Below are 20613 nucleotides of genomic sequence, written 5' to 3' on the forward strand. Positions count from 1 at the left end.
AACGTCCTCATCTGTTGGCTCAGGGATCGAGACGTGGCTGCACGATCCGTTACAGCCATGCGGATAAGATGCCTGTCATCTCGACTGCTAGTGATACGAGGCTGTTCCGTATTACCCTCCTGAACTCACCGATTCCATATTCTGCTAACAGTCACTCGATCTCGACCACAGGGAGCAGCATTGTCGCGTTACGATAAACCGCAATCGCGATAGGCTACAATCCGACCTTTATCAAAGTCGGAAACGTGACGGTATGCATCACAACAACGTTTCACCAGGCAACGTCGGTCAACTCCTGTTTGTGTGTGGGAAATCGGTTGGAAACTTTCCTTATGTCAGCAAGTTGTAGGTGTCGCCACCGGCGCCAACCTTGTGTGAATGCTCTGAAAAGCTAATCATTTGCGTACAACAGCATCTTCTTCCCGTCGGTTAAATTTCGCGTCTGTAGCACGTCATCTTCATGGTGTAGCAATTTTAATGGCCAGTAGTGTATATTATGTCGTCAGGGGGCCAAAAATAGTTAAATAGAAGTGAAAATTCGTTTCGTTTGTGATCTCTGTGGTTGATAAATGTGAAACATAAACCAAGTTTTATGCAGTGCGACTCTCACGCGTACATGCACCGCGGCAGGGCAGCGGAGGAAATGTGCAGTGAAGCTGTGCGCTATGGCACTCGTGAGCCAAGCAAGGCGTGTGGGCCGAATTCTTGGTAGCGCCTGGTCTAGGAGCTAATTGCCGATCAGCACTCCCAAATTTGGCGATCACCAAGCAGACGCGCGAATTCAAATTGCTAGAACGATGGACATCTGTCATTATGGGCTGGTCCTCTGAACACGATAACTGTCTAGAAGCACCGGGGTCATAGTCATGCCGGGAAGAATATAAGAAAATCGGCACACATAAGAAAGGATAATTATTATTCTCTCACATACCTTGCACACACACCTGAGTAACATGCTTCGTTGCTAACTACCGATCACTATTTCAAACGCTGATAACAGAGAGGGGTATAAATTATTGCTACCGTGAATCCTGTTGTTGCATCCAAAGTCATTAAGAGATGTAAGAACGATCCCAACTGTCTAATTGATTTGACTGAATCAAATAAGCATATGTGAAATGATGGGAACGCGACCCAGCATGAACTTAACTAGGGCGGTTGAAAGAATGTCTCTATATCGATAATTTTCCATAAATTATCGAGATATATCGGTAACATCTTTTTTACCAACGCGTCGATGTATCGATATCGAAATGGCAGCATAGAGTGCCGATATTTTTATTTTGAATTATATTTGTTTTCACTTTTCTGTAAATATTTGAAATTGTTCTTTTGAAACTGTAGCAGAACATTTTTTCACTTTCACTGCGTGAAGGAGTCTTACTACATTTTGAGCTTTCATCACTTCCAGTCTTTCTGTTTGACTGTGTGAAGCAAATGTAAATGACACGAAGAAGAAGCCCGTGCACTGGGGGGGTGCCAGTATGAATGTAATAATGAAATACCGCATGTGGGGAAATACCACACCAGCTGCGTTTGAAAAACAATTTTTAACGCAACTACTGTGCTATTTCTTCACATCGGCAGTCTTGAGAAACAGTTGCTGAAATGATGAACAAAGATCTAAATGACAAGATTGGTCATTGCCGTAGGCGGAGAGGTGTGAGGGGAATTGCTGACATAATCGGTCATCGGCGCTACCAACAGAAACTGCAACGTTTAACTTCACCACACAATTATTACACTGCGACTGCTAGTTCGCTGGCGTTTGCAGAAATAAAGAAACAGGGGAGCCGACATGAAGTAGGTATTCCGGACAAATCCGGTATGTGACGAAATCGAACGACGGACCCATCGAACATCTTTGATTGTATCACTTATACGCAGTTACAATTGTTAACCAAGCATGAGCCTTTCCTTTCAGTTCTTGCTCAAAGGGGGATAAGCAGGTTGCTAGCTTCTTGATGTACAGAATATCTAATAATAAATCAGTACTTCAACATAGAGCTCTAAAACTGATAGTATATTAACAATGAGCAGCCGATTTTTGTTTCGCCGGTACGTCTGTATTTCTTCCAGCGAGATTTAGATATATCAATGATCTTCTTCAATACGGTGAGGGCCGACAACGACGTTTTCTTAAATATCAGTATATCGGACTCCCGATATTTAAAAAAAAAATCATCAGTCGAGGACTAAACGTGGTTCTTCCATGAAGGTTCTTCCAAGAACAGCAGAAGACGTAGCACATCAGCTTCGGCGGAGTTGCCGAGAATAATCAGACGCTACAGCAGTGCATGTGCCTCCTCCAACTGTCAGTGTCCCATACCTTCTCCGCACACAGTTTTCTCTGCCTAGCAATAAGTCGCGCAAGCCAGGTCATTCTTCGGCCCTTATGAATGGGGGGAGGCAAGATGTGTCAAATTTTGAAAGTGGACAGACTCGCTCCTACCAGACGTAACTTTTCCGTCCATGCCCGTATCTTTCCCTGAGCACTTGTCTGAGGCCCCCACTCTTTTGCGAACGCTACTTTCACATCCAGGGAGAGAGTAAAATCTCATTATATTATAAAATCGTCCCAAGACTTACAACTGTGCGTCCCTCCGTCTCTTTCCCCCTTCGCCGTCTTCGCCACACCTCAAACTGCGCTCTGCCGGAGGTAAAGACAAGGAGATGTCCAGTGAATCTCAAACATTCCAGTTATTCGCCTTGCAGAGTATGCTTTCTTTTGTCCATTTTCCGTCCTGTACTTTTCCCTCATGTCCAAAATGGACTCTCCCTATCGAGTGGTGGGGAGAAGTTTTCGTTAGAATTTAAGCCCGCCAACGGTTCTCTCGTTTTTGGTTCGACGACTGGCCATCTCCCTCACGCAAGCATCTCTTTGTCACGTCCGACGTGAAACTCTTTCAAGTGGAGGGGAGAAGTTTCCGTTAAAGTTCGCTCCCTTCCTCACAAAGAACACGTCTTTGTCACGCCCGAAGGAATTTTCTGTTTCGGCTCGGGGCAAGTTTTTAGCACCATTTCCAAACGAAACAGGCGTTAACGTCCGTACTGTATTTTTCCGTCCTCTGGCACGAAGATTAGTTGATTTCCAACTAGCCAGACAATCACCCAACTGCAACCGTTCATGGAACATAGAATGAACTGGGTGATGTGGCCGAGCAGTGCTAGGCGCTTCAGTCTCGCACCGCGCGACTGCTACGGTCGCGGGTTCGAATCCTGCCTCGGGCATGGATGTGTGTGATGTCCTTAGGTTAGTTAGGTTTAAGTAGCTCTAAGTTCTAGGGGACTGATGACCTCTGATGTTAACATCCATAGTGCTCAGAGCCATTTAAACCAGTTTTTGAACATAGAATGAAGCAACTCACTTGAAATAAAAGCACCTAACATATCCCATCTTCCTTCCAGCAGGCTTTCCCGCAGTCTCGCCAAGGTAAAAATCAGCATAGCATACGGTAACATCGACGTGACGTCCGGATGACACAATTAGTTAACACACTGAAAGGGCCTACTAATCATCTTTCAACAAGTCCATCCTATTTGACGATTAACAACGTTTTTGTGCAGATCTTGATGATTTCTGGAACGCAATAATATTGTTTAAATAAGTGAAAAAAGTCCGGCGGTAGTGTGTATATTCATGCTGCATATTCTCCCTGTATACAGCAGTGTGTATCAAATGGTTCATATGGCTCTGAGCACTCTGGGACTTAACATCTATGGTCATCAGTCCCGTAGAACTCAGAACTACTTAAACCTAACTAACCTAAGGACAGCACACAACACCGAGTCGTCACGAGGCAGAGAAAAACAGTGTGTATCCTAGAGTACCTTAAGATGCTGACTTCAGCTCGTGTGTAGACTGAGTGACGTGGTTATGACTGGATTTGTACTCCAGAGAAGTGCTATTTAGAACTCTACCCGGTCGTCTTACTTTAGACATCTTGTAGTTTCCCTAAATCACAAGGGACTAGTACGTATATGGGACGCCTTTTCTATGGGTCGTCCAGCATATTTTCTGTGGTGTGCGACAGACACTTGCAATTTGTTTTTTGCAGTGTGTAGCTCGATTCATCCCAAACAAATACTACTCGTCAAGTCTTTCACGCGACGCCTTCTACCAACCGAAACCATCGGTTTGTTTCCCAATACGAGCAAAATGATTTTTAAACCAACTGAGCGGTCCCAGATTAGTCTAGTGAGATATTTGGTTTATCGGCCTCTATCAAATGTGATTGTAAAACACGAAGAGAAACCAGTGCTCCAGCAGCAACAGTAACGCCCTGGCCCGCATTGACAGCTACCGCCACGCAGCAAATGGTTCAAATGGCTCTGAGCACTATGGGACTTAACTACTGAGGTCATCAGTCCCCTAGAACTTAGAACTACTTAAACCTAACTTACCTAAGGACATCACACACATCCATGCCCGAGGCAGGATTCGAACCTGCGACCGTAGCAGTCGCGCGGTACCGGACTGAAGTGCCTAGAACCGCTCGGCCACCGCGGCCCGTTGGTCACACAGCAGCGGTGCTCAGTAACTGCTCCTGGATGACTGGTTTCTCTTCGTGTTTTACAGTCACAGTTAACAGAGACCGATAAAGCAAATATACCACTAAATTAATCTGGTACCGCTCAATCGAATGGGCACGTAAAATTCCATCATTTTGCTCATGGTGACGGGAAATAAATCAACACCGTTAATCGTCACTTGGCGTCGCATGAAAGATTTGTTGAGTAGTATTTGTTTCGGCTGACTCCAGCTACACGTAGTGTAGTTCGACAGCCTCCTTGACTGCGGTTTGGATTGTGGTTTCTTTTGTCTACCTTGGTTGTAGTGGTTCCCTCTGCCTTTCAGTGTTTTAAACACCGGATTCTGAAGACGCCAGTACTGTCTGTTGCTTCACCCTCGCTTGAATTAATCCAACGTTGTACTGGTTATCACACGTTAGGTGGATTTGGTAAGAGGATTGATTGGCGTTTAAACTGTCCCTGGTTTGAGTTGCCATCCTATTATGCGAGCATGACTCTTCGCTGCCTGCCTCACCGCTTATGCAGCTGTAGGGACTTCTCTCAAGTCGATCCTTGGAGCACTGTCTGTGGATCACTCCATTCTTATTTGGTCTGATTGTGTCAATTGTTTAAAAATAATATTTTGTTTAAATTATTCCCTTGCCTGTGGCATTCAGATGACTTTAGCAGCCAGTGTAGCTTGTGTAAGAGTCAATTTTTTAAAACATGATTATTTTTAAAAAATTATTTCCTTAAACAAAGTGTGTGTGTTTACTGAGCAACCAGTGGTAACTGATAAGGGCCAGTCCACACCTTTTCCTGCTTTCCCTGAGTCGCACGTTTCAGACAGGTTCGTTGCAGGCTTTCACCTGGCCTCCTCCTATCCAACACACGGCCATCGCTGGCATCGAGACAGAACCAGCTTTCGTCAGGAAAGACAACAGAGCTCCACCCTGCCTTCCAATGAGCTCCCTCTTGACACCTCTGAAGTCGCAAATGGCCGTGGCTTGGCGTTGGTGGAATGCACGATACTGGGCTTCTAGCTTGGAGCTGTACGTGAAGTAACCAACTTGTAACAGTTCGTTGTTTCACTATAGTCCCAACTGATGCTTAAATCGCTGCAGTGCAGTGCGCCAGAGCTGCACGCCGGTCATCACGGTCTTCCCTCACGGTAGTTCTAGGTGGACGTCCGGAGCCAGATCTTCTTGCGACCATGGTACGGGTGCAGTCGACGTTCATGTAGCATTCTCAACACCGACGTTTTTGAGATCCCCGATTCTCGTGCAGTTTGTCTGCTACTGATGTGCGGATTAGCCGCGACAGCAGCTAAAACACCTACTTGGCCATCATCATTTGTTGCAGGTCGTGGTTGACGTTTCGCATGTTTCCTGTTTCCTTAAATAGCGTAACTATCCGGCGAACAGTCCGGACACTTGGATGATGTCGTCCAGGATACCGAGCAGCATACATAGCACACACCCGTTGGGCATCTTGATCGCAATAGCCATACACCAACACGATATTGGCCTTTTCCGCAATAGGTAAACGGTCCATTTTAACACAGGTAATGTATCATGAAGTAAATATTGTCCGCACTGACGGAATGTTACGTTATACCACGTACTTATACGTTTGTGACTATTACAGCGCCATCTGCCACAAAGCGAAACAAGCGGTCCAACTAAAACATTATTACTTCTTTACGTACTACATGAATATGTAATAAAAATGGGGGTTCCTATTTAAAAAAACGCAGTTGATATCCATTTGACCTATGGCAGCGCCATCTAGCGGGCCAACCATACCGCCATCTGGTTTCCCCCTTCAAGCTAGACAAGTTTCGTTCTTTGTAGTTTTTTCGTTTGATGCTTATTTCTTGATATATTTGGCCCGGTCACTATCAATGGACCACCCTGTATTCTTTCTCGTGACCTCCGCTAAAAGCAATCACGTACAGTAGTAACATTCCTACCGAGTCTTTCTGCGATATTCCATAAGTAACATTCAGTTTCTCCTAAACCTATTACACGACCTCGTTCAAAGTCCGTGAGGTGCTGATACTGGCGTCTTTGTCGCCTTAATGACATTTTTGACTAACATCAACTCACCAATTCCAGTCTCAAAGGCAACTAACGCCCACGACCGTTACAGCGTGTATTTAGAGGAAAGTTGTTTTGCCTTCTCTAGTGACGCTTACGCTACTGACCTCGAGTTTAACACACATCATCTTTCAAATGTAGAAACGCGTCTACCAACTTTCGTTTATTTCGCACAACTCCTTCGTGCTGCGCTTTTTTTTTCAGTGTAGTAGTTACATCTAATACGAACATATTTGCAACTGCCTTTCCATTACATCTAAATATAGACCTTCTTTTCAATGTTCTGAAGTTGAAATATTTAAAACTTGCGAGAAAAAAAAGCAATAGCATCGACTATATCAACATGTCATTAGATCTTCCAAGCACCAATATACGTCCGTCCTGCCTCTCCTTCTTTCCACACTTATTGGCTGCGATAGAAACACCACGTGTCTATGGAGGGAATAGTAAAGGAACGATGTAAAAAAGTGCCAATGATCCCTAATCATTTTGAACGCTGCGTTTGTAATTATTTCAATTACTGTGACAGACGGTCCAAATAATAATAAGGAAAGAATAAATGTATATGTGAATTGTTGTAAGAAGAAAGACATTCTTCCATGGTGATATACGCACTAACATCCGATATTCCTTGTGGGACAACGTTCAAAACAGAGAAAATGGTTCAAATGGCTCTGAGCACTATGGGACTCAACTGCTGTGGTCATTAGTCCCCTAGAACTTAGAACTACTTAAACCTAACTAACCTAAGGACATCACACACATCCATGCCCGAGGCAGGATTCGAACCTGCGACCGTAGCAGTCGCACGGTTCCGGACTGCGCGCCTAGAACCGCGAGGCCACCGCGGCCGGCAAAACAGAGAAAGAAAATATGGTCACTAAAAAGGAAATTACAGCTGAAAAATGTTAGTTGTAACTGTAATTTCAGGTTACAGGAAGATGATTTGAGTGATGGTTAATGTTGACTTCCTCTAGCCAAATCCCAGTTCTTATTGATTAAACGCTACTGAACAGAGCTACGACCAGCTAGTTTCAACTTAAGCTATTTAGAGAGACTGCTGTGCGGCGTGAAACACTAATTCAGCTAATAAAGGTTGATTCCCGTCACACTTTGCACAGGCTTTGGACTGTCAAAATGATAAATGAACATTCCCCATTTGGCCTGTTTAAAATAAGCCTAAAAAGGGTCCATCGTTTTTATGCAACAAAACAGCACATTTTATTATAACAACAAAAACTTACGTACTCTTAAGCGCGGATAATGCTGCTTCAGTATACTTAATTTTTTAACTAAATAATCTTAAAGGACTGAGTAGTCTTCATAGGTTCATAACACATTACTTTTTAACATATCTTAGTCCAGTTTCTGAATATGGGCCACGGCTGAATGTTGCCAGTCTCTTCAGTTTTTTATGGCTCCTTCTATCGTGTCGTCCAGCTTCAAGTATTGCTTCTCCTTCTTATTCTTATTCTTCTTCCCTTCAAGACTCATCTCCAACTTCATGTACATGCATTTTGTGTGGTCCGCTCCCTTTTTCAAGAAATTCATCAAACTATTGATTCTATGATGAGGGTTTCCAATAATATTATTTATTTTGTTGTGGCACCCTTCAACAGTATTCGTCGTTGGTGTCTTTTTCCGTAGCAGCTCTACGTTGCTAAGGGGATATCCTCATTCTGTAGCCATTTGTCAACAAAGTAGCCAACCAGCTCAGAAAGCCTTTCGTTATCAACAGCTTGCGCATGAATCTCAAGCCCATCTTTCCCTATACCCTCCGGTTTTACAAATGCCGGCGCTTCACACATGCAGACGTGAAGTCTTAAAACTTCGTTCTTGCTGGAATGCTAAGTTAGACCGAGAACTTGATGTCTTCACGAAAACTCTTCTTCATATTGAAAATAACATCCCTTTATTTCATTTGATGGGAGAACTTGACGAATTGCTGATATCGCAGCTGCGTTGACATCGACTTTCATTTATCTATGACACCACTGAGGAACTACTTATTGAATCAAGAGAAAGAGGCGAACGAGCTTGTCACTCTTCTTACTAGGGATCAGTGCAAATACAGCAGGAAGAATGTTTTGTTACTTGGGCGTCCTAAGTCTGCGTGTAAGATATAGTTTGTGCAAACTGCTTGGTGCAGCTCCTAAATGTTCCATACAGAAAGAAATGGGAAGATGTTTTTGAGCTTTATGTTCCTTTGTTTCGACTAAAAATATGTTTTCTCTTCTCTAATCTATAGTCTTCTAGAAGAAACCTAGAGCCATCTTCCATTTTTAGTGAACTTCACGAAGATCAGTTTCATAAGGGTTCTTGAGCTCTTGTTGGTTCCCCAGCGATGGATTCTGCTGAAGAAGCAACTTCTCTTCATAGGATCTGAGTTTGGCATAAGTCATAACTTTCAGATTATGCAGATTTCCTACTTCACTCACGTATATTTCGAGTAACTGCGTAGTTTCTTCTCGCGTCTTCTTCTCCCTCTTACAACTCTACTTCCCACATGGATATATGATTAAACGTTATTTGTTCAGCATGATTAACAGAAAAGGAAAGCAAAAGAATTATATTAAGGACGAGAACGAATTTTCTCTGGATCAGCACACTGTTGGTCCGCTACTAATAAAGTGATTCATCACAGTGGAAAATAATTGAAATATTTCAGTGATAGTATTAGCGTAGAAGAGCTGTATTTCTTTAAATCAATCGGGCTTAGAAAACCAAATTCTGGAAAAGACATAGGTTCTTTTACTGACATGCAGTAAGCATTTATGGACACAGCAATGACTGCCAATCGGTAGCATCACAGTGCATTGAGGTGACAAAATTCATGGACTACCTCCTACTGTCGTACCGGACCTCCTTTTACGAGGACGTGCTCCACGTGGCATGTCCTGAACAAGTCGTTGGACGACGCCTGCAGAAATTGGATTGGGTTGTTTGGGGGAAGAGACGAAACTGCGAGGTCATCGGTCTTATCGGATTAGGGAAGGGCTGGGAAGGAAGTCGGCAGTGCCCTTTCAAAGGAACCATCCCGGCATTTGCCTGGAGCGATTTAGGGAAATCACGGTAAACCTACATCAGGATGGTCGGACGCTGGATTGAACCGTCGTCCTCCCGAATGCGAATCCAGTGTGCTAACCACTGCGCCACCTCGCTCGGTCGCCTGCAGAAATACTGAGACGTGTTGCCTCGATAGCCGTCCATAACTGCGAAAGTGTTGCCGGTACAGAATTTTATGCACAAACTGAACTCTCCATTATGTCACGTAAATGTTCGCTAGGAATGATGTTGAGCGATCGGTATGGCCAAATCTTTTTCAAATCAATGGAGAACAATTGAGGCCAGGTGAAATGGCGCATTTTCATTCGTAAAAGTCCCATGGTTTTTTTTGGGATCATGCAATTTATTATTGGCTACAAATGGTCTCCAAGAATCATTCCCGGTCAATGATCGGTTCATTTGTATCAGAGGGCCCAGTCCATTCCATGAAAACAGAGCCATACAATTATGGATCCACCACCAGCTTGCATAGTGATCTGTTGACAACTTAGGTCCACTGCTTCGTGGGGTTTGCGTCACACTTCAACCTTACCATCACCTGTCATCAACTAAAATCGGGACTTACCTGACGAGGCCACGGTTTTCCAGTCGCCTAGCTTCCAACCCGTACGGTCACGAGCCCAGGAGAGGCACTGCAGACGATGACGTGCTGTTAGCAAAAGCATTCACGTCGGTCATCTGATGCTGTCGTCTGTTATCGCCAAATTTCGCACCACTCTCCTAACAGGTATGTCCGTCGTACGTCCAGCATTGCTTTCTTCCAGTTATTTCACGCTATTTTGCTTGTCTGTCAGCACCGACAACTCTATGCAAACGCCGCTTCTGGGTCCGGTCGTTAATTGAAGGCTATCGGCCACTGCGTTTACCGTGGTGTATTAGCTGAAATTTGGTATTCCGTGCATACTGTTGACAATGTGGATCTCGGAATACTGAATTCCGTAAAGATTCCCGAAATGGGATGTCCCATGCCTCTATCTACAATTCAACGTTCGAAGTACAGGTAAGTCAATTCCCTTCGTACAGCCGTAATCACATCGTAAACCTTTTCATGAATGACGTGAGTACAAATGACAGCTCCGCCAATGCTCCCTTTTTATACCTTGTGTATGCGATGCTACCGCCATCTGTATATATGCATATGGCTATCCCGTGACTTTTGTCATCTCACTGTATTAGTAACACCAATATCGTTTCCGCTTCCGACTAAACAATTCAAACATACATTCAACAACAAGGTTAGGATAGGAAGTGCGAGGGTTGGAACTTAAATAGTGGCAACTATTTATTCACAACCGCTACAAAAGAGTCACATGTTTGCACCTGGTACTGTCCTTCAAAGTAGTCACCAGCGTTGTGTAGAACCAGTTGCCAGCGATGAGGCAGGCGCAGTATACCGTTTGCAGAGCCTGTTCTGTCGATGGTGCGAATGGAACGGTCTACTGCCTGTCGAATCTCTGGAACAGTTCTGAAGCGAATGCGACGATGTGGTTCCTTCGTCTTCGGAATCAAATCAAAGTCACAAGGACTTAAGTCCGGGGAGTATGGTGGATGGTACGGTACGTCCCAGTACCAATGATCGAACAGAGCAGCCACAGCTTGCGCCGTATGCGTCCGCGCATTGTCGTGCAAAATGATGGGTGGGTTGCGCAGAAAGTGTCGCCGCTTCTTCCGCAAAACTGGTCGCAGGTAATACTCCAAAAACGAACAGTAATACTGTGCATTGACGGTCTGCCGTGGAGGAACGCAATGCGTTAGGATAACACCATCACAGTCGTACACGAGAATCAGCACAACTTTCACCATACTGGGGCTCTGACGTACTTTCGACTTTAGCGACGACCCGTAACGACACCATTCGTTGGATTGGCGTTTCAGTTTTGGCGCGTACGATGTTGCCCATGCCTAATCCAGTGTTACGATACGCCGTAAGAAAGCCTCTCCTTCGAGCTCATAGCCCTCCAAGTGCGTCTGCGCAGCGTCGTAATGCATCCATTTCTGCATTTCCTGCCGGCCGGTGTGGCCTAGCGGTTCTAGGCGCTACAGTCTGGAACCGCGAGACCGCTACGGTCGCAGGTTCGAATCCTGCCTCGGGCATGGGTGTGTGTGATGTCCTTAGGTTAGTTAGGTTTAAGTAGTTCTAAGTTCTAGGGGACTGATGACCTCAGCTGTTAAGTCCCATAGTGCTCAGAGCCATTCTGCATTTCCGTCAAGTCATGCGGAAACCATCGTGATGCAATTTTTCGCATGCCCAGGGGTTCGTTCAGGATACGAAGCACAGTCGTATGCGCTAATCTGGTTTCGTGGGCTAGCTCACGAATCGAATGGTGTCGATTACTGTGCACTCAAATGGTTCAAATGGCTTTGAGCACTATGGGACTTAACATCTGAGTTCATCAGTCCCCTGAAACTTAGAACTACTTAAACCTAACTAACCTAAGGGCATCATACACATCCATGCCCGAAGCGTTCGGTCACAGCGGCCGGCCACTGTCCACTAACGCGGCAACAGAATGCACTTCTTCTTCAGAGACGCTAGGACGACCTGCCCGATGCATGTCTGCCACAGTTTGCCGATCTTCGTTTAAGGCTTTTACCCAACGTGCCACTGTTCTGTACGGCAATGCCGATTCCCCGTACACCTCTTGAAGACCTTGATGACACCGTCGTGCTGTAAAACCTCTGGCACATTCAATATTGATCAAACTCTGTTGTTCCTGTTTCGGAAACATAGTGACGTCGTTACGTTAGACTACTCGCTAACAAGTGACTGTGTTTCCCTGGATTGTGTGCACGCCGGTGACGCAAGGGCGAGTCCTAAGGTAGGTATGACAACAACATCTGCTATCAGCGACAATAGTAGATTCCATTGTATAGTGTCTCCACAGCAGTGCTGCCACTATTTAACTTCCAACACTCGTATTAATAACATTACACCACGCTATATCATGTTTAAATCAAATGTAATTAGTGTAAATTGCACAATAGCATCACCTTCTGCTTCTCGTGCAGACAGATAAGACGCCGAGCGCAAGAAATACAAGAAAAAAAAAAGCCTGGGGTATCAAATGTTTTCAGACAAAAACATAACGAAACAATTAATATCTTTAAAGCCCATAGCATCTGATACTTTAGGAGGCTTTGTATTTATTTTTCTCGATTTTAATGCCCTATTGTATACTCTTCATTATTTGTCCAATTTCAAAGTTGCTTCATCAGGTGGTCCGCAAGTTGTTCTGATGCGTTAAACATCTCTTCTTCCTTCGAATGCGTTCTTCCCTTGTAATGATCCGATTTTTGACATGAGCACATCCACCCATCAGCACCTTTATTTAGATTCGATCACCTTACTGTTCGCGTAAAAACTTTAATAATTAGAAGACCGGTCCTTGGTCGGTGTAATAATTTTCATATGATGGTCACACTAGGAACTTCGGAAGGAAAGTGAAGATAAGGACTTGTCTTTCGACCAGCGTAATCTTGTCCCTTCGGAGCAGGTGCAACCGTCTAGAGGAATTCAAGGAGCAGGGTGGTAGGGGAGGAGGAGGAGGAGACAAGGGTACTCAACCCTTGAAAGTAGATAAAAACAACGAATGTCATGGGTCGCAAGTGTCCGTGTTCGCAAGTGTCCGGATACCATCTTGGAGATCTTAGTGCACCGCACGAGACATTGCTGAATAGAGTAATTCGATTTCACTTATGACAGTCGTACACAGGGCGTCTGCTCTTGGCTACCTGACGCAGAAGAAATCCCAGTTTGGTCAAGCCGGGTCGTGTTCGGATTGAGACACAGCTCCCGAAAAAATGCACGAGAGACACAGTGGTTGCTAGCTGTTACATGGAGATTCCGGAAACGTTTGAAACACGCGGCATGCTTCATTCATCACTAGCAACACCGTTCGGCAGGTGCCACGTGCGTAGAGACAGAACGGCGTGACGCGGAACCGTGTCGTTTTTGCCGCTGCGTGCGTGGCGCATGCGCAGTCGACGCCGCGTGTTGCTGTGGCCTGGGTAGGCACGTGTTTATCAGCGCTCAGTCCTCGGCGGTCAGCTGAGGGGAGCGGTCGCTTGTGTTGCTGTCCCTGTGCGCGGTCCGGACTGTAGACGTTGTGTCGCGAGCCACCAACATGTCGGAAAATCACATCACGGCGGACGGGGTCAAGTACAGCCCCGTCAGAAAGTCTGCTGACGACGAGATGAAGGAGCCATCCAGGTGTTCCCCCGCAGCCCTCTATGCTGGTACGTTTGTGTTCAGCTCAGGAAACTAATTGTTGCACAAACAATTGCAAGGCTTTGCGCTGCAAAAATGGCTTTCACGTAGTTCCCCTTGTCGTAACGTTCCTAAGCTAATTATTAAAACTTTTACTTAGATGGAAAGCTTCAAACTCACTTAAACTAATTTAGTTAAATAAAGAAATGTTTTCTCCTCAAGAACGTATTAAGTTTGTTGCTGAGTAGCATGCGAATGTTGCCTTCTCAGTTCAGCTCACATGTATGAACATGGCGATCCTTTTGATGTTAAGGTGTCATGAATTTCCAGTCTACCATAACTGGATATTTTGTCGCGTTGTTCATTACATCGGTTAATACGTCACTCTGGTAATGAGTCTGCACCGGCTCTATAACTAGTTAGTATATTGTTTCAGTTTTTTAAAAAATCGACTGGTATATTGTACCTACCGAAATCGACAATTTGTCATATTGTACTTGAGCCAAGTGTTCAGAACCCTTTGCATTCTATGACAGAACAAGAAAGGAGGAACACGAATTCACGTTGAGGACAGTAATCGGCCAAGTCGTTTTCAAGGGTAATATCCTGGCAATCAGATTAAGCTCCTTCAGGGAACTCAAGGCAATTGGAAAATATGAATAGCCATATGGGGATTTGAAGCCAGTTATCCCGATAGCGATTAGTTTTATTTAACCATTACGCCAACTCGCTTAGTCTCTGAAATGTTTGATAACTTTCAAAAATGAAAGGAAATCCTTTGAAGTAAACAGTGGTGCATTTATCAACAATAACGGCAAGATATCGGTATGACCAAATAGCCTCCAAAATTGTTATTCCACAGATTCTTCATTTGAATTTGTAAGCCTAGTCTCCGATGGTATTAGTGCTCTCCATCGTGTCCTGCAGTCTTTGTAGAATATGACTACTGTGTCACCATAATGAATTCCATAGCAGGTTGCTGAGGTAACTTGTTACTGCTACATTTATTACGCCAACGATGCTGTAAGTTGCCACCGAATTATTCTCTAACTTGCACAGTGGTTAGAACATGGGAAACGCAGTTATGAAGAGCGGGCTGCAAAGACGCCGTCCAGCAATCATGATTCAGTTATCCTCCATTTTCACTAAATCGCTAAAGATGCGTCCATGCATAGTTCCTTCAGTAAGACCGCAAATAGGTACTTTCTTGCCAGTTGGAAGGTTGGGAAACTGAGAGACCTTTAATGGTGTTGACTGGATGCTAGACTCGTCTTCCTTTCTACTAAACCATTTCTATCCGTGCTGGTACATAATTTTCACATGAAGATAAACTGTCGTCGTTATCATTCCTCAGTTGCCCTCCATGTTGTTGCTATCGCTACAGCCGACTCAGTTAACCCGAAAAGATTAATTAAATTATTTACGAAGAGCAGTCAGCCTGCAAGTTATCCGAATCATTACGATGGCTATTTTCAGGGTTACCGATAAATACCAGTGTTGTAGTATTTTCTTTGCTCCTTTCATTTTGACCTTACAGACATATCAGCACCAATTAACAATTTCGTGGTATCACTATCGTTGCACAGGTCAAAATTCGTCAAGTTATTGAAATGTTACTAAAACGACTCTAATAAAACAGTGTTCAATTTTATACCAGCACAGAATGATCCTGCTACGCTTTTTAAAACTCACGTAGCAACTGTTGTGTTATTGTGCACAGCACATGTTTTATACCAATAGGTAGGTGTACAGAAAGTGAGAACGAGTTTGACTTGGATTGCACCCCACTGTTTCGAACACTGTTATTTGTGCAAGACGCTATACCAGGTACTGATTCGTGACGTGTAGCTACGTCACAGTTTGACGATCACATGTGACAAATGTATTCGATCTCGGAGCCTCTGATTTCGGGAGTATTCTTTGGTATTTGTATGGGTGCTTTGATTTCTAGTTAAGGACAGCGGTAAGAAAAGGTAGATAAATTTTTCTCTCCTGCAGTTGTTACTCATGTTCTTACGCATTTTTGTTTAGTGTATCATACAGTTACACCGCCAACAATGACCTTTATCTGTAACAGGAAACTGCGAGATGCCCTCATATTAAACTTCGCTTTTTTCCAGAGAAATTTCTGATAAACAAGATGAGAGAAAGGAAGCGTCCGTTGGTCAGGCTATTTGCGTTTTGAATCGTACGTGTCACTAATTTTTCGTCCACATTGAATTCTGGGGATGCATTTTCGTTTTATGTGGCTATATAGTCGGAGCAGATACGTAAGACTTGCCTGGGAGACTCTGACTTGCTTAACTCGTAATTCCTGAGGATGTATTCCCTCAAAATGTTCGCAATCTTTCTATAAGTGTGTGTTATATCAGGTCGATATCCTTCGAACTGTTTCGGGGGCACTGGTAAAAATGACGCCCCACTATCACAACCGATAACCTGACAAGCACATTTCATCAGGTGTAGCGTATATTTTGTTTAGACACAATGACGATGGAGCATTGTCTGGTGAGCAGGATCATTATTTATATATCAGTTTCAGTTGGGACATGCCAACCATAGCCACATAGTCACGGAAAAAGTCCGTACATGGTTTACACAATAATCATTAGGAGAATTTACGAATAAATAAGCGATCACAGAGTAGAGTTCTCACCTGCTGCGAGGAGTTCCTGAACAGAATAGCTATGGATCACAAGAAAATCTTTCAGTTCGGATTTGAATACCTAGGGTTTATCAATTTTTCCAGTTCTGCTGGAAGCCTATTGGAAATGAAACGTGGTGAAGAGTGTACACATTTCTGTACAATACTTAAATTATTACCCAGCTGCACATTATTTATGATTCTAATATTTGCTGAATGACTGATTGTTGCAGTTTCTTCTGACTGAGTCAGTATTCTCAACAGCGCATTCCTAACATCTGAAAAACAGTATACACGAAGCAAGCGCATCGACACTGCAGATCAGTGAGACAGACCTTCTCCCGGCTAAGAATATTCTTGGTGAATGGGCAGAGATCTCCCAAAATATAGCCGCAAAGAAGATAGTCTATTGAAAGTTATCAAAGTAAACAAACCCACGCATTTTAGTGTCACAGTGGAGATCATTCTTGCCATGAAGATACACAGTAGCATTCAGTTACTACACAATATTGTGAAAGCGATACATTCAAGAAAACCTTCAATTTATTCTTAGTCTAACAATTTTAAATGGTCGACTTCGCTGGCTGACCACTTTGGGACAAAGCAGTTTCACTTTTGGAGAAGTACGGTGCCAGAAACAGTATGCGATGCATTTTGTTGCAGTTGAGCATTAATCAGTTTTTTGAAAGCCACGAATCGATGTTAGTGACTGCCTTTTCTGTTCACATCCTTCACACTTGTAGACGATAAGATGGTGAACGGTTCCCTGCAAAACTAGGGGTTCAATTGGGATTCTAAGCTGCATATGCAGAGATAGGCAAGTTTGTACCATAATATTTAACCCAGTTCCTAGCCAGTATTAGAGCCCTGCAATTTAGTATGATTTACATCGTGAAGTTGATCACGGGAGGAACAGCAGCCTGAGAAATCATGACTGGGGGTGGGGGAGGGAGTGTTAAGAATAGCATACGAGGACCCTTAACGGAATGTTACACAAGTTACAATAATACGCACTGTTGGTTCAAATGGCTGTGAGCACTATGGGGCTCAACATCTGAGGTCATCACACCTCTAGAACTTAGAACTACTTAAACCTAATTAACCTAAGGACATCTCACACATTCATGCCCGAGGCAGGATTCGAGTCGTGCGCCTAGAACCGCTCGGTCTCTCAGGCCGGCTCGCACTGTTTGTGTATTACTGTGGATGCAGATGGTAATTACTAACAAGGTACGTCGGGTGGAAGTCAGTTTTTTGCCTTGTGTGTAGATAGGTTATTACAAGCAGAACATTCTCATTTGAAGGATATTGAAAGAACTATCACAAAATTAAACTGGTATTAGAATCTAAAATAAGGAAGAACAGGTATCCGTATCTTATGATGAGTTCAATGAAAACAGAACACCAGCTGGGACTAAGAGAGGATGGCGCAGGAAATAGGCTGTGTCATTTGGGTTATTTAGGGAATCCATGAAAACTCTAAATCTGGGTGGAAATGCCGGGATCTGATCGTCATTCCAAATGCTCATCCTGTCTCTTATCTCGGCGCCGCCTCTATCGATGTTAACAGGACCTAATAACACAGACCCAGACAGATGCTTAAAGCTTGACAGGTGATCCTGAGGACAAAGCAATTGGTCTTGAACCACTGCTTCGCTTCAGTACGAGCAGAAGGGAACAAATTACTTGTAGTACAGTTGGCAAAAGATGACGCAAGGTACATCTGGCAGTGCTGTTGCCACTTTTCAACTGTGTAGCGCAAGTGACTGCTAGCGATAAATGACGGGTTGAGGTACACGCACGAAGCAGTCGTGCCTACACGGCGGTCAGGGATCTCGCCGACTCAGCTGGACACTGATGTGACAAAATTCATGGATACCTATTAGTATATATGAAGATGGTATCTGTTCTTTCTGACGTGTCTCAAAGAACAAAAAAATGTTCAGATGTGTGTGAAATCTTATGGGACGTAACTGCTAAAGTCATCAGTCCCTAATCTTACACACTAAGTAACCTAAATTATCCTAAGGACAAACACACACACAAACACACACAAACACACACAAACACACACAAACACACACAAACACACACAAACACACACAAACACACACAAACACACACAAACACACACAAACACACACAAACACACACAAACACACACAAACACCCGAGGGAGGACTCGAACCTCCGCCGGGACCAGCCGCCCCAAAGAACAGATACCATCTTCATATATAGAGTGTTAAGGCTCACCGGCCATTTGACCATCTTCTTCTGTGCGGATGCACCAACAGTGCCTGAACTCCTACAGGAATCGGCAGTGAAGACGCGAGTAATGAGTATAATGGGCAGGGGCACTATTAATATAGTGCGGGACAATAAGTTGAAATGTGAGTCTCACGGGAGGCGTGCCAGAGATAATCCCCTGCAGTCACACTATCCTTTGTGTCCTCGGTGGCGTAGATGGATAGAGCGTCTGCCATGTAAGCTGGAGATCCAGGGTTTAAGTCCCGGTGAGGGCACACAGTTTCAGCTGACCCCGCTGACTTATATCAATGCATGTAGCTAGGGGTATTCATTTCGTTGTAATTTAATTACCTATTAGTATCGAATCTCCTTTTACCCGGCTTAGTGCACCAACTCGACGTGGCACGGACTCAACAAGTCATTGGAAGTCCTTGCACATACACTGAATCATGGTGCCTCTATAATTGTCCATAACTGTGAAAGTATTGCCGGTGCATGATTCTGTATACCTCGGAATGTCCAGAATGTTCTTTAAACCAATCGCGAAAAACTGTGGCTTGGTGACATGACAGGTTGTTGGCAGGTTATCATCCTCCATGAATGGCAGCAGATGGTCTCCAAGTAGCCGAACAAAACCATTTCCAGTCAGTGATCGGTTCAGTTGTACCACAGGACCTATTCCATGTAAACACAGCCCACACCATATGGAGCCATCACCAGCTTGAACAGTGCCTCGTTGGCAATTTGGGTCCATGGGCTCGTTGGATCTGCTCCACATTCGAACACTACCACCACCTCTTAACAACTGAAATCGGGACTTACCTGACGAGGCCACGGTTGTCCAGTGGCATAGGGCCAAACCGATATGGTCACGAGCCCAGGAGAAGCGCTGCAGACGATGTGCTGTTATCAAAGGCCCTCGCGTCGGTCATCTGCTGCCACAGCCCATTAATGCCAATTTCGCCGCACTGTCGTAACAGATACGTTCCTCTTCCATCGTATATTGATATCTGCGGTTATTTCACGCAGCACTGCTTCTGTTAGCACTGAAAATTCTACGGTAACGCTGCTGCTCTCGGTCGTTAAGTGAAGTCCGTTGGCCACTGAGTTGTCCGTGGTGAGGGTTAATGCCTGAAATTTGGTATCTCGGGTCACTCTTGACACTGTCGATTTCGGAATACTAAATTTCCTAACTACTTCGAAATGGAATGTCCCATGTGTCTAGCTCCAACTACTATTTCGTGTTTAAAGTCTTAATTTCCGTTGTGCGGCCATAAACACATCCGAAACCTTTTTACATAAATCACATGAGTATAAATGACAGCTCCGCCAATGCACTACCTTCTTAAATCACATGTAAGATACGCTGGCGTCATCTGTGTACGTGCATATCGCTACCCCCGTGACTTCTGTCGCTGAGAGACTGAAACGAAGTCGTTGTGTAAATGAGGAAACCAGCAGTAAATGCGACCTGCGACCTTCTTCTTGTTGCCGACTTGTACTGGAAAGACTGCCAAGCTTAGTGGCCTCATCTGCTGGATGGTTGATATGACGATGACCTCGAAACCAACGTCACCTAGATTTAGCAATATCAGTAAGAGCACCAGACCATGTCTGACCGGTTAAGCTTCGTCTCCCAGCTGTCAATGTTAAGATATTTGGTTGCCTACAGCGATTCTGGCATTATCTTTCATCTTGTACTTTATTTCGTTTTCATCTTTCACAATTTTAATGGAATAACGGTACGAGCACAGAAAAACATCAAAACATCAAAATCTACTTTAAAAAGATGCGTTACTCAACAATAGCGTACCTTGAATCTGGTTAGAATCTCGCGG

At 44.2% G+C, this 20613-nt stretch overlaps 1 protein-coding gene across 1 annotated transcript in view; it reads left to right on the forward strand.

The window, feature by feature from the left end:
- The first annotated feature begins 13379 nt into the window (after window positions 1-13379).
- Window positions 13380-20613, forward strand: part of LOC126285385 (lysosome membrane protein 2-like) — a 330549-nt gene continuing 323315 nt past the window's right edge. Inside the window, exon 1 of the mRNA XM_049984724.1 lies at window positions 13380-13913. Coding sequence (XP_049840681.1) covers window positions 13802-13913 — 112 coding nt within the window. The 5' untranslated portion in view covers window positions 13380-13801. The remainder of the gene's footprint in view (window positions 13914-20613) is intronic.

This window comes from Schistocerca gregaria, chromosome 8, assembly GCF_023897955.1.
Source record: "Schistocerca gregaria isolate iqSchGreg1 chromosome 8, iqSchGreg1.2, whole genome shotgun sequence".
In the NCBI taxonomy this organism is placed as follows: domain Eukaryota; kingdom Metazoa; phylum Arthropoda; class Insecta; order Orthoptera; family Acrididae; genus Schistocerca; species Schistocerca gregaria.